This window comes from Odocoileus virginianus, chromosome X, assembly GCF_023699985.2.
Source record: "Odocoileus virginianus isolate 20LAN1187 ecotype Illinois chromosome X, Ovbor_1.2, whole genome shotgun sequence".
In the NCBI taxonomy this organism is placed as follows: Eukaryota; Metazoa; Chordata; class Mammalia; order Artiodactyla; family Cervidae; genus Odocoileus; species Odocoileus virginianus.
The window spans coordinates 28,513,326-28,528,300 of record NC_069708.1 but is presented as its reverse complement, the minus strand read 5'-3'; the positions used below and the strand labels follow the sequence as shown (position 1 = coordinate 28,528,300).

Genomic DNA, 14,975 nt, shown 5'->3' with positions numbered 1-14,975 from the left:
ATGATTTTCCTAAATTTGTTTCATGTAATCCTTTAAACAAACATTTCTTCCTTTTCATATGAGGTAGATATCATCTCCACTTTGCAAATGTGGAAACTGAGGTTAGGGAAGTGAAGTGATTTACGCAAATCATAAAGCTGTTGAGTGGCCAATACAAGATTGAAACCCAGGCCTGTCAGACACCAAACAAAGCCCATTTACTACCACCATGCTGCACAGTTCCTGTCCTCAGTAAGACTCCTGCTGAGGTCTTCCTGAGCCTGTCTTGGTCTTTCTATACTTGTTCAATGAATCCCAGTGAAGTGAGTGGTTCCAAGGGGAAGAAGCCTGGAGGAGCGAGATCAGATGGCCAAGGACACTTCTAGTCAGAGACTTGCCCCGCAGAATAATTTCAACCCATTTCTATCTTTGGAAGGTAGGCAGAGGGTACTGAAACTTCCTACTTCTTGCCTTGGGTCTTCTCACCTCTCCTTTCGGTCAGCCTTATCACCTAGGGCCCTCAGGGCAGAACCATGGTGTCCAGATAAAGGGACTCTGGTAATGCCTTCCTGTCTCTGAGCTGTAGCTCTGAGTCCTAGACAGTGGGCAGGACTCAGGTAGAGACCAATCAAGCATGAAAACTTGGGGTATGCTTGCAACAGTGTGGGGCTCAGTTTGATTACCATATAGGATGCACAAAGCAGGGAGGAGAATCAGGCTGCACAGGAGGCTGAGGCCAGATCACAGAAGGCTTTGAAAGCAGGCCAAGAGAACAGCCTCCATTCTCTGTACTGTTATTTGCCAAAGTGCATCCTACAGACAATTCACATTTGGGGATAACAATAGCAGGAACGGGAAGAGGTATTATGTGAGAAAGTGAAGTTTCTTTTTCACTAATTTGGAGTTCAAAGAAGCTAAACAGACCCCTTTCATGCCGAACGTCCCAGACCTGACATCAGGGTAGGGGACCAGCTCAGGAGCCACAGTGGATGCCATCCTCACAGCAAAGATGAATGAAAATCCAGGAGAGGCAGACTGGGCTAGGGGTGGCCAATCAGCGCTGTGGATTCCAGCTCTAAATCACCTTCTCTCTCCCCTCCCTGCCACCCCTGCTACTCACACTTCAGTGAACACTATCCCTCCCTTTAACTTGTCTCCTTACACCTACCTGCCCCAAACGCATTCCTGCTCCTCACATGCATTCTCCTCAACTATCTTATCCTATGCCTCTTCACATGCAAGCACTTTTCTAGCTATGCTACACTATACACCATTGGGCATGTGCGTGCATGCTCAGTTGTGTCTGACTCTTTGCGACCCTATGGACTTTAACCCACCAGGCTCCTCTGTCCATGGGATTCGCCAGGCAAAAATACCAGAGTGGGTTGCCACTTCCTCCTCCAGGGGACCTTCTGGACCCAGGGATTGAACCTGCATCCGTGCATCTCTTGTGTCTTCTGCATTGGTAGGCAGGTTCTTTACCAGCTGAGTCACTATAGTAGTTTATAAATCCTCTGGGTTGTTATGTGAAAGACTGCAGTCACTAGCAAATATGCTTAAAATTCATCTGAATTTCACAGAGGGTTTGTCCTAAGCCCTTCTCAAAAAAGTCTAGAGTTTAAAAAAATATCAATTATTTTTTTTTCAAGACCCAGACAGGCTCATCTGAGCTTGGAGTGTTACCACACTGTGTGTTTCCATGGTAACCACCTCGAGTTCCAGACTCCTGTCCTTCACTTCCCTTCTGGCACTGGCTGTGAAATATGCCTGAGGAGCCCCTGTTGTCAGAGGAATGGCCCTGCCTTCATTTCTGCAGCAGCCCCCGCACTGGCCTCGCCACTCTGGAACCTTGATTGAGGTTTAGGATTTGCGTATTGAGTTGCACATTCATCCTGGGCCCAGCTGCAGCTCAGCTTCAGGAGCCTCTGCTTCTCTTAAAATCATATAATAGCCTTTTCAAACTCAAGACAGTAGAGCAGGGTTGTTAAGAGTGTGGATTTTGAAGCCAGACTGCTGGGTTTGAAAGCCCGGCTCTGTCACTTACCAGCTGTTTCAACTCATGTGAGTTACTTCACCTATTTGAGTCTGTTTCCTCACCTTTAAAATAGGAATAAAAATAGAATCTCTCAAAGAGTTGTTAGGATATGTATGTGTAAAGGTGCTTCAAATGGCATGATAAATGCTATATAAGCATTACTGATTAGTATTATTGTTGTTGTTGTCTGTCCCCTCATCAACAGACATTTTGGCTGAGTCGGCAATTAAATGATATTCTGTGAGTGAGGAACTTGTGGGTATCACAAGGGAAAGCATGTTTTCAATCTGGTGTCTCCTCAAGCTCCTTTTAAGTCCCTAGTACAGAGTAAGACTCAGCTTCTACACCTAGTCCCCTCTGCATCTAGAAGGAAACTCTCATCCCATCACCCAGAAGACCTGGGCACTGGGATCAAACTGCCATTTGGGCCCACAAACAAGGACGTCAGCACTCTGACCAATTCAGCAACTCAGGACCAAGGCTTAGGCTTTCCAATTTGGGTTGTTCCGCACCTCAATGCAAATGAAGCTGCCCCCGGACATAAAAAACAAACTTACCATTACCGAAGTGGGAAATGAAGCAGGGGAGGGAGTTTGGTATTAGCAGATACAAAGTCTATTTATAAAATAGATAAACAACAAGGTCCTACTGTATAACACAGGGAACTATATTCAATATCTTGCAATAAACCATAATGGGAAAGATTAAGAAAAAAGATAGATATATATGTCTAACTATTGCTGTACACTAGAAACTAACACAATGTAAAACAACTATACTTCAATAAAAAAAATTAAATAAATAAAATTTTCTTAAAAATGAAGCTACCCCCAGGGGTGTACTCCTGAAGTCCTGGGAGGACTTCAGCAGCCATAGTGAGGAGGGTAGCACTGACCATGCAGCAGGCCTTGTCTGGAGCACCTAAACATATGCAGCATACTAACTCTGTTCATCTACAGAGGGAAACCAAAGCACAGACAGGTGAAGTAACCAGTGCAAAGTCACACAGCTAGTAAATAGCAGAGCCAGGAATCCAATCCAGACAGCCTGGACAGCAGGCTGCTCCAGAGTCCATATGCTTACCTGCTCTGCCACACTGCCTGGCATGGAGCCGGTTCATTTCTGGCCAGATGAGCCCAAATGCCTGTACCTGTGCAGATGACTTAGCACCTGCATGCATGCTAAGTTGTTCACATGTCTGACTCTTTTCAACCCCATGAACAGTAGCCCACCAGGCTCCTCTATCCATGGGATTTTCCAGGCAAGAATACTGGAGTGGGTTGCCATGTACTCCTCCAGGGGAATCTTCCTGACCCAGGAATCAAACCCATGTCTCTTACACATTCTGCATTGGCTTATCACTAGCACCACCTGGGAAGCTCCCTAGCTGGAGAAATATGGGACCAACACAAATGAGAGGCAAGGCCAGAACATGTGGCAGCCTTCTCAGGACATGTGGACAAAAAGTCCCCCAGGCCACCGTCACATGGGATTTTTGGAAATTAGTTTGGCTAGCTGAGGAATTTTCTAGAAGACCAGAGTCCAGGCAGATAGAGTTCAGACCAGAGTCGGGCCCATCAACAAGGGGCTTTCCCAGCAGGCCAGCTTAATACACAACTGGGTTCCCTTCGAGATAAGGACCCAGGGAGAGACGCTACCATTCAGCAGCTCCTCCTCAGTGGAGTTCCTTAGTGGCAGGCACCATAGTTCCCAGGGTGTGCCTTTTCCTCTTCGTGGGAGCCCAATAGCAGCCAAACACCCCGCCCAGACCACTGGCTCCTCAGGGAGAGCAGCCTCCCAGGCAGGGTCCTCACCCAATGTGGTAGGACCACTTCTTTTGGGAGCGAGAACTCCAGGCTCTCAGCTGGTAACACCCTCTGAAGGATACAAGCCCCAGTCCCTTCTCTTCAACCAGTCTGAGCCAAGAGTGGGGTCACCCTGACAGCCTCAAGCACAGCCTATATTCTCTGAGAGGTCATGAAGGGCTTGGAGGAGTACATGGGCTGCCAGTGTCTTCCACCTAGAGAGCCAGTGATACTTCCCTTCCTGGCTCAGAAGGCAGTGGGGAAATTTGGGAGGCACTCCAGGCCGAGAGGCTGGAGGCAGCCAGATGGTGGGAAAGGGGAAGGGAAGAAGCCAGAAGCAAATGGAGGCTGGAGGAGAGGAGGGAAGGGGACTGAGCCACTGAAGGGAGTTCCCGGGGATGAGGCCAGAGGACCCAGCTGGAGAGTATTTGCTCCCAGGCCACTTCAGACCCACCTTCTTCTCACAAGGCCTCTAAACTTATCCTAGGAATAGCATCTGATACCAAACCCATCCTGCATGACAGAGATCCTTTCAGTAACTTTTATTTTGATATAGTTTGAAATGTACAGAAAAGTTTCAAGAATAGTACAAAGACTTCCTTTATACCCTTTCCTGGTATCAGCAATTATTAGCAAGCTGACCCATTGCCTTTATACTTTGTGCATTCTCTCTCACTCTTCATATCTGTTTTCCAAGTTATATGAAAGAAAGTTGCAGATGTGATAGCCTTTTGCCCCTAAATTCTTCAGTCATAATTTCTGCAAAGATATTCATTTGCATTATCAAACTTTGCAAAATGGCATGGGTATAAGGTTTTTATCTCTTCTCCAGAACATGTTCAAATTTCACCAACTGTCCCAGGTTTTTAGCTTAATTTTATTTTCCTTTTGGATTTTTTTTAATCACGCAACTAATAGTGAATCTGATCTCCTTGTAAAATGTTACAAAGAAGGCCAAAGTTGTCCTCTTTGAACATCACTCTCCATCCCAGTCCCTCTCACTTTAAAAGGCATGATAGTGTAATGGGTGAGAGCAGGAGTTCTCTGCGGCTTGCTGGCTGTGTGGCTTTGAGCATGTTCCTTAAACTGTCTGTGTTTCTGCTGTCTGTAAAATGGGGATGATAATAGTAGTAATGTCATAGTTACTACATAGTTGTATTAAATGAGTTCATCCCAAGAATGCTTTCAGAATAGTACCTGGTGCATAATTAATCAGTAGATGTCAGCCTGTCTTATTATCCCATTTGATCTCACTCCATTGGGTGACCCAAGGAAGTTTAAAAAGCAAACACTGGGCCTGCCAATGACTTTGTTCCATGCGGTGGCACAGCCAAGCAGCGCAGGGGGATAGCCTCTACCAGCTCACTGTGGGAGTGATGGGGACTCAAGAATCCATCAAGGTTAGATGCACTCCAATGTTCATAGCAGCACTGTTTCCAAAAGTCAAGATATGGAAGCAACCTAAATGTTCATTAACAGATGAATGGATAAAGGTGAGGTGTCTATATACAATGGAATGTTACTCAGTCATAAAAATGAATGAAATAATGCCATTGGCAGCAACATGGATGAACCTAGAGATTATCATACTAAGTGAAGTAAGTCAGACAAAGACAAATACCAGTTGATATCACTTATATATGGAATCTAAAATATGATGAACTTTTTATGAAACAGACTCATAGACACAAAAGCAAACTTAGGTTACCAAAGGGGAAATGGGGTGGAGGAGGTATCAGTTTAGGAATTTGGGATTAGCCGATACAAACTACTATAGATAAAATGATAAACAACAAGGTCCTATTGGTATGGCATAGAGAACTATATTCAATATCTTGTAATAAACTATAATGGAAAAGAATATTTTAAAAAGAATATATGTATATATATGTGGAGGAGGGCATGGCAACCCACTCCAGTATTCTTGCCTGGAGAATCCCATGGACAGAGGAGCCTGGTGGGCTATGGTTCATAGCATTGCAAAGAGTTGGACGTGACTGAAGTGATTTAGCATGCATGCATTCATATATACATCTGGATCACTTTGCTGTGCACCAGAAACTAACACAACATTATAAATCAACTATACTTCGATTTAAAAAAAGAATTCATCAAAGTCAGCCTTCCATGATAGAAATTTTGTGTGTTGCCAGTGTTGCCACTTGCACCTCTGGAGAGTCCGGACAGGCCTCAGAACAGAGCTGGCATCCCAAGAACAAGGCAGGATGGGAACAGATGCACACTGACTACAGATGTGGGGAATTCTCCAAGTCAGGTCTTCAGGAACCTGCAGTGGAATGGAGACTTCCAGAAGCACCAGAGATCCTCCTGCAGGTGTCACAAAAGGGATCTGGCACTTGGAAGATTTTTGCTTGGTCCTCTGGGCTCCTCATCCTGGAGACTCTGACATTTCTTCTCCCTAGTAAATGAGGAGGAGCAGGGCAGAAGAATGGAGATTTGGTGAGGTCCACCAAAGCTCCCTCTAGGTCATGAGCCCCGACAGGTGAACACCTGCCCTTACACAAGATGCCTGGGTGAAGCCACATGGTGAAGAAGTTGTGGCTCCTGAAACATCCAATCCTTGGGCATGATTATGAGGATTGGGAGAGCACATTAGAAAGTAGCCTGGGTAGGAATTGTGATAAACCCTCCTGGCTGACTAGCTTGGGACAGGTTGCTTCACCTTTCTGAACCTTCACTCCATTCTACAAAATGAGTACAGCAAGCTCTGCCTCTCCAGGAGGCTGAAAGATTTAAAGGAGATCGTGTGTTACAAAGCCAAGAGCTTGCCAAGTAGAAGATACTTTTATTTATCAGTTCCCAGGCACTGCTGGGATGTGGACAGGATGACAGGAAGGTCACTGTGCTTGTTCCCGTGGCTTGGGTCCTGAACTATTCACCAGGCCTCTCCCTACTCTCACACGTACCTTCTTTTCCAACTAGACTGCCTGCCCCTGGGCCGACAAGCTCTTCCTCACTCCCTGGCCTTCGCATCTCCTGCTCCCATGGCCTAACAAGCCTTGTCTCCCTTTGCCACCTGACAAATGGCAGCAACATCCTCCTTCCTATAGCTTGGGGGCTTAGTCTCATGGGCCTGGACTGCTGAGGCTCCAGCCCACGGCCCCAGCACTTAGGAAGGATTTGCCTCCATCAGGCTCAGAACTACAGGGAAAAGGGCAAAGAAGGGGGTGGTTCCCAATCCCTGGGTCTCCCTGTGACTTAAGCTCTCCTTCTCTGAAATCCAGAGCCAGCAGAAGAAAGCAGTCCCAGTACTGCCTGGGCCCCCTATACTCTTTCCCAGGGTTAGGACTCTTCTTTATTTCGTGTAAGAAAGGCTCTGCCCCAGCCTAGGCCACTGCCTGAACCCCACGGAAAGCTTGGGCCTCACTGAGTCTGCTCCCCTGAGTGCTGGGGACAGGCAGTCAAATCCAAAGGATTTTGGGAGCAGGTCTCCCAGGGGCACTCAGAGAAGCTGCGAGAGAGGCTGTGAAACAGCAGACACTGAGGGGGAGGAGGAGGAGGAAGTGGCCCCTTTCCCTGGCTGGCCTGACAGACAGCTGTGGAGGCCCTCCTTCCTGTGAGGGACCAGGCCCAGGGCTCAGAGCTTTGAGCCTCCCAGCTCCCCAAACCACAGCCCAGAGGTGTGAAAGAGAGAAAAAAAAACAGGGGGAGGGGTGGCAGAGAAGAGACAGGTGCACATTTCACACCTTGACCACAGGTGGGGCCTAAGGCAGCTTCACTCTGACTAACTTCCTTCTCAAGCTTCCCCCCTGGCGGCTCAGAAGGCCAGAAGCAGAAGGGCACAGCCACCAGAACTCAGGGTGCAGGCCCCTGGCTAGGTGGGTCTTCCCCAGGACTGGGTCTGCTTGGGACCTGGTCTGAGGGCTTCTTGGGACACAAGCGGGCCAAATTCGAGGGCCAGGTGAGGACTTGGCTTGGCACCATGACCCAGGCAACTTCTCAGGCATGTGAGCTGTGAGAGACAGCAGCAGCCCACTGTAGACCTGACCTTCTGTGGCCTTGGGAGGGGCTGATCTGGAAAGTTACTAGAAGGGGAGGAAACTGCTGCTCACTGGGTACTTTACTCTGTGCCACATGTATTGTTTACAGTTCACAGAACAGCCCTGACACATGTTTACTGGTTTTATCCCTACTTTCCAAATGAGGGAACCAAGGTAGAGAGGTAAAATAATTCGCCTAAGGTGACATAATGGCGTAGCCAGAGGATTAGACCAGGACTGGTCAAACCCTCCCAGCTAAGGCGAGGGGCAGCCTTTCAGAAGGATCCATCCTCTAACCATGTCCCTGCTGCGAAAGGGCTCCCAGCACTTCTGGGTTTGTGGCCAGTATCCCTCATACTCAACATTCTCTGCTCTGCTTCTGTTAATGGCTGACCCTGTGCAGTGGCCTCACAGCCTTGGTCATCTCAGATCATCTTGTAACAACTCTGCCAAGACCAGCTCAAAACTGTCATGTCATTGGTCCAAGGTCACACACCTTGAACAAGGCTGAGTCAGAGCTGGAGCCAAACAAATTCAGCATTTTTTCCATTCTTCCCACATCGCAGGCTTCTCAGGTGGTGGTAGTGGTAAAGAATCCACCTGCCAATGCAGGAGAAGCAGGTTCAATCCCTGGGTTGTGAAGATCCCATGGAGAAGGGAATGGCTACCCGCTCCAGTATTCTCGCCTATAGAATTCCATGGACAGAGGAGCCTGGTGGGCTGCAGTCCATGCGGGCACAAAAATGTCAGACACGACTGAGCAAATGAGCCCGCACACACATACTGCATCTTGGCCACACAGGGAGCAGCAGGAACAGCCTGCCCCATAGCCCAGGCTAGCCTCTCAGGATATAGCCCAACTCAGAAAAGAAAGCACTCTGCCCCTTTCCAATGGTCTTATCTGAACTTCTCTTGTTTTTCCTTTCCAGCAACCCAGGAAGGTGGGGATAGTGGTCCCCATGCAGCAAATGAGGAGACTAGGACACAGGAAGGAGACCAGAGATCCATAGACTTTGAAATGTCACATGGACCTGTACACTCCAACATGTGTCTGGAAGACCCACATCAAGTTGTCAACTTCTTCCAACACAAGGTATTTCTAAAACCGTTAACTATTGTCACCATCAATTCATAAAGAAAAGATTTTTCTAATACCAAAAAGCAGGTGAAGGGTATAAATGCAGAATACAAGAACTCCCTTTAAGTTGAACAGATAGAGCTCTTTGTTTTCCTCCTTTCTCTCATGCGGAGAAGCCCAGGGAATGGAAATTCTTCATGGGATAGCATCGCAAACCATGGTCCCAGCTCCCCTGCCCCCACCCGCAGGCCGTTACCTGCCAAGTCCTGTCTTTCCTAACTGCCAAGGCTTCTGGAATCCTCCCACGCTCCTCTACTTGTGTTGCTCCTGACATCCTCCAAGCCTTTAGTTCCCTCTGGCCTGGATCCTGCAAGTGACAAGCTGCTTAGAGAGAGAATAGTCACATCTTCTGGCCACAGGAGGTGGGGAAGGGCCTTGCTGCCTCCCAAGTGTGCATTTTGTCAGAAAGTTTCAGCTGAATTCCAGGCTCAGGTGACACATTCTGACTGAAAACTGGACCCCAAAGCCATGGTCTCTGTCTCAATTTCTCTCTTCTCCCTCTCTCTCTCTGCTTTTCATCTGTGAGGAGAAAGGGAAACTGCTTGGAGAGGCAAAGGGCCACATTTCCCCTCTGTTAATGAGAGCAGGGAGGGGAGAAGAGGGCAGAGGGGGCACCAGGCTAGGTGGGGGAGGAACTTTTGCAGTGTGCAGCTATAAAGAGACTGGTTTGCTCTACAAACGCTTTTACAGCTTTTCCTTAAAAAAAGAGATCCCCATGTACTCTTCCCTAACTCTATTCCCCTTCTCCTGCCCCAAAAGCAACTGCTCTCATAGATTTGTGGTGTGTTCATTCCCTACTTTAACCTTCTAAAACAAACAGCTGTATCCAAAACAAGATGGTATTGTTTTGTGTGTGTGGTTTTTCAAATTTACATAAGTAGTATCAAATGATACACAGAATTCTATAACTTGCTTCTTCCACTGTTGGTCATTGGCTTTTCTAGATGCCTCCATGTTAAAATATCTAACTTTTAGTTCATTTGTTTTTACCTGCATGAATACATCGCTGTTTATCCATCAAAAAACAACCGAAGGCAGTGTGAGGCAGAGTAAAAGGAGAGTCAGACAACTGTGAGTTCAATCCTAGCACCTACCCTTACTTGCTGTGTGTGTCTGGCAAAACCCTCTCCCCTTTCTGGGTTAGCCACGGGGATACTGCCTACACAAGGGGCTTGTGTGGCTGGAATGAGGCAGTGTCAGAGAAAGTGCCTCAAGCAACACCCAGCACATAGCCAGTTCATTACTAGCAGTTCCCGTTCCTTGCTCCTGTTGATTAGCGGGGAGGGGCAATGGTGAAGGACTAGAATTTGTGTGTTGGGACTGCTCTCAAATATTTTCAGTTTTTAAGAAGGTTAATCTCCTTTATACAGTTAATACATTTAGCAACCCAGTCTACAATCGTGTGAGATGAACTTCAGCCCAGGACTGATGAGCAGTGGATCTTATCCCTGGCAGCAGGGCTGCCCTGCCCCTGTCAGCTACCTGCTTCTCCCTCAGAGGAGAGAGCTCCTCAAAGCACCTGCCCATGCCCCGCTGCCCCAGCCTTTCTGGTCCCAGGCTTATGGCCAACTCCCAGAGCAGCTACCTTGGGCCAGGGAGATGGTGAGGTAGGGACCCCGTGGCCTCAGGTCTAAGGAGGTCTGGTGTAGATAACCCCATGGAAGAGGCTGCTGCTGAGAACTGCGTGAAACCCTCACTTCCTCTGTATAGTGCAGGTTCCTGACCACAAGCACCAAAGCAGAGGGGCAGGCAGCACGCGGCCCAGAAGCTAGCGTACCAGCCCAGCCATGGTCCCCGAGGTAAGTGCCGCTGCCCAACCAGGCCAGACCATAGTTATGAGTGGAGAGTCTAGGACATGAGGGGACCTTCAGGACTGGCCCAGAAATCAGGGCCACCAGAGGGTTGGTGAACAGGTACAGAATGCAGGGACTGTATAGAAGCAGCACAGGACGGGGTATTCGGAAACCACCTTGGCCACTGACTCTCGAATGACCACAGGCAAGTCCCTCCCCTTTCTGGCTTTGGTGCCTCATCTGCAAAATGCATGAGGTTGAGGCTCACCCCTCATGGCCCCCAAGGCTCCCTTCAGCTCTGACTTGGAACTTTGATCTTCTGTGCTGGACTAAATTGACACCTGGGAGACCCACAGCTCTGGGATAGTTTGCGGGGAGGTGGGGGAAGGGGAGAAGGAATATTTCTACTAGAGCTTGGTGGGGGAGCCACCCAACTTGGTGGGTGGCAAGCCTCAGTGTAGGGGAGGGGAAAGACAGGAGCAGAAACTTGTGTTGGGGGACCGTAGTGATCTGTAGAGGGGCCCCATGGCGGGCAGGAAGTTGGGGTCCCCAGGCAAGGTCTGAGGAGGGAACAGGAGGGCCAGTGACTGGGAGAGGGGACTGTGGGGAGGTGCCTGGGGAGGAAGGTGTTGGAACTAGGCGTGGCCAGGAACTGAGGACCATAAGCCATGAAGAAAGAGTGAGGAGAGAAGGGGCAGGGAGGGCTTGGGACAGAAAGGAAGCTCTCCCTCTGGCTCACAATCTCTGTGCCGATGTGATGACCCAGAAGGGAGAGAGAGAAGCAGGCTTGAGAAGGGAAGTTATCAGCCCAGCACTCAGGCTGGGCAGATGGAGCTCAGAGGGTGTGGTTTGGAAGGAAATGCAGGACAGTTGCAGCCTGAAGCCCAGGCCTCTGGGCCTGCCTCATAGAGGAGCTGCTTTACGAAAGGTTCCTCAGACTAAATCTTCAAGGAGTGACTTTTGTTTAATTGAAGTATAGTTGATTTACAAGGTTTCAGGTGTACAGCAAAGTGATTCAGTTATGCAGATATATATATGTATTCTTTTTCAGATTCTTTTCCATTATAGATAAGCTACAAGCTACTTAGTTCCCTGTGCTCTACGGTAGGCCCTTGTTATTTATCCGTTTTACATACAGTAGTGTGTATCTGTTCATCCCAAATTCCTACTCAAAAGAGTAACTTCCAAGGCCTTCACACACTCTGTGCCCTCCCTCCCTCCACAGATGAGTGAACGCCAAGAGTTCCAAGCCTCCGAGTTTGCCTACCTCCTGGAAAACTCTTCCTATGACTATGGAGACAATGAGACCTACTTCTGCTGTACTTCCCCACCCTGCCCACAGGACTTCAGCCTCAACTTCGACCGCACCTTCCTGCCCGTCCTCTACAGCCTCCTCTTTGTGCTGGGGCTTCTGGGTAACGGTGTTGTGGCAGCCGTGCTGCTGAGCCAGAGGGCGGCCCTGAGCAGCACCGACACCTTCCTGCTGCACTTGGCCGTGGCCGACGCACTGCTGGTGCTGACACTCCCTCTCTGGGCAGTGGATGCGGCCATCCAGTGGGTCTTTGGCTCTGGCCTCTGCAAAGTGGCAGGTGCACTCTTCAACATCAACTTCTACGCAGGGGCCCTCCTGCTGGCCTGCATCAGCTTCGATCGGTACCTGAGCATTGTGCACGCCACCCAGCTCTACCGCCGGGGTCCCCCGACTCGCGTGGCCCTCACCTGTGTGGCAGTCTGGGGGCTCTGTCTGCTCTTTGCACTCCCAGACTTCATCTTCCTGTCCTCCCACCATGACAACCGCCTCAATGCCACCCACTGCCAGTACAACTTTCCACAGGAGGGCCGCACGGCTCTGCGCGTCCTGCAGCTGGTCGCAGGTTTCCTGCTGCCCCTGCTGGTCATGGCCTACTGCTACGCCCGCATCCTGGCTGTGCTGCTGGTCTCCAGAGGCCAGCGGCGGCTCAGAGCCATGCGGCTGGTGGTGGTGGTGGTGGTGGCCTTTGCCCTCTGCTGGACCCCCTACCACCTGGTGGTGCTGGTGGACACCCTCATGGACCTGGGGGCCTTAGCCCGTAACTGCGGCCGAGAAAGCAGTGTGGACATAGCCAAGTCGGTCACATCGGGCATGGGCTACATGCACTGCTGCCTCAACCCGCTGCTCTACGCCTTTGTGGGCGTCAAGTTCCGAGAGCGGATGTGGGTGCTACTCACGCGTCTGGGCTGCCCTGACCAGAGGGGCCACCAGCGGCAGCTGTCAGCTTCCCGCCGGGATTCATCCTGGTCTGAGACCACAGAGGCCTCCTACTCAGGCCTGTGAGGCTGGGATGGGGATACCCCTCCACCTGCCACATTCCAGGCTCTTCCCTCACTCACTTCCCCAACACACACTCCTGGGAGTCCCCCATGGCCCTAGTCTCCCAGGGAGCCACCCTCCTGGCTCTGAGCGTTCTGCCATCACTGCTCCTTAGCTGCCCAGCCCCATCCCATCGCTTCAGAGGTGGCCACCTTCAGGCCCTTCTTACCTTGGCTATGCAGAACCCCACCACCCTCCCAACTCTGTTAACTAGGCCTCAGCCTTCCCCATATGCAGGAAGCATGAGGCAAACAGTGTAACGCTCTGCAGTGACTGGCGGAGGTTTCTGAGACCTCTGTACTTGCTCACTTTTGACTTTTACATGTAAAACTCTGCTTCAAACTTTTCAATAAACAAGCTAAACAGGACCATGGTGTGTTAGTGCATCATTATAGCCAGTCCTGCCCAGCCTCTGGGGATGCTCTTCCTGCTTCTCCTTGTCTGGCCCTGGGTTTGTGCCAACCAGTGCTGCCTGTCTCCCCTCCTCTGACCTCCTGGGTACACCACTCACTCACAGGGTGAGTGGGTGCAGGGTAAGCAGTTAGTCGACCAGCTGGCTAGATAATGTCTAGGCATAATTTGGGGAAGGGGCTTTCAGATATAAGTAAGAGTCCCTGCACTCCAGAAGCTTAGACTGACAAGGAAGATGTGTAGGTGACTACCAAGCAGTCTATGTCACAAGGCAAATGTGTGGCACATGTTCAGAGTACTGCAGCGGGAGCCATTTGGGAAGACTTCTTGGAGACATCGAGAAATGAGCAGAACTTAAAGGGCAAGTAGTATTTCCTGGGCAAAGAGAAGGAAAGATGGTATTTCCAGGCAGATGGGAGGGTAGTATACCAAAGGTGGGAAGGCTGAAAACAGTGCTGCTTAATGGAGGAACGGTAAGTGGTCCAAACTGGCTAGAATTAAGGGTTCAGATAGAGAGAGGATTGAAAAGACTCAAAGTTAGTTTGGGACCCAGGTGATGGCATCACAGGTTACAAGGCTGTAGTGGCTATTCATGTTAGAGATGACACAGGCTCTTACTAAGAAAAACAGCAGTGGGATTGGAAAAAAAGGATAGGGCAATGACTTGACAACACATGTGTGGGCTGCAGGGAGCACCTTCTTGTAGCTATAGCTGGGGTGGGAGTGGAGGAAACTATCAGGGCTCCCCAGGAAGGCAAATGACAGGGCTATTGAGTTAAGCAAAGGGTTGGACCCTTCTTTGGCAGGGGTAGAACCACTGCACTGTGAGTTCTCCCAGATGAAGTCACCAGTGTGCCATGATCCAGTTTCACAGGCCAGCTGGGCCTTTGCTGAGACTGCAGATATAGCTGGGGGGGGGGGGGGGGCGGACTGGAGAAGGACCCAACGATTTAGCTAGGGAAACTCGCACTACCCTGTGCATATACCCAATCCCATCTAGACTTGTGCTTAGACTTCAGTTTGTGGCCACTGCAAGAACACTCTCAGCATCTATAAAACGAAGGAAAGATGGGAAGATGACAGAAGAACACATCCTGCCTATAAAAAGTATCAGTGATGCTAGACTAGTAAAGATGTTTGGGGCAGGGTGAATAACAAGTTCCCAAATGTCCACACTCTAATCCCTAGAACTTGTGAATGTGTTACTATGTTACCTTATTTGGCAAAAGGAAATCAAGGTTTTCCTGGATTTTCTGGGTGAGCCCAATATTATCACAAGGGTCCTAAAAAGGGAAAGAGGAAAAAAACAGGGAAAGAGGGAGGCAGGAGAGAGAGTCAGAGAAAGAGATGTTGCTGGCTTTCAAGAGAGAGGAAGAGGGCCACAAACCAAGGAATGCAAGTAGCCCCTGGCCGCTGGGAAGACAAGGAAACTGATTCCCCCCAGGGCCTCCAGACAGGAATGC

General features: G+C 49.6%; 1 protein-coding gene across 2 annotated transcripts; it reads left to right on the top strand.

The window, feature by feature from the left end:
- Positions 1 to 9,841: 9,841 nt before the first annotated feature.
- CXCR3 (C-X-C motif chemokine receptor 3) lies at positions 9,842 to 13,469 on the top strand. 2 transcript variants are annotated; one of them, XM_020882979.2, is made up of 3 exons: positions 9,842 to 10,029; positions 10,669 to 10,757; positions 11,977 to 13,469. In XM_020882979.2, exons 2-3 carry the CDS (start codon positions 10,746 to 10,748, stop codon positions 13,063 to 13,065), a joined length of 1,101 nt encoding a protein of 366 aa, XP_020738638.1. In that variant the 5' UTR covers positions 9,842 to 10,029; positions 10,669 to 10,745; the 3' UTR covers positions 13,066 to 13,469. The 2 variants fall into 2 exon arrangements, with proteins under 2 accessions (XP_020738638.1, XP_070317930.1); XM_070461829.1 differs by lacking the exons at positions 9,842 to 10,029; positions 10,669 to 10,757 and adding an exon at positions 10,775 to 11,855.
- Positions 13,470 to 14,975: the final 1,506 nt, after the last annotated feature.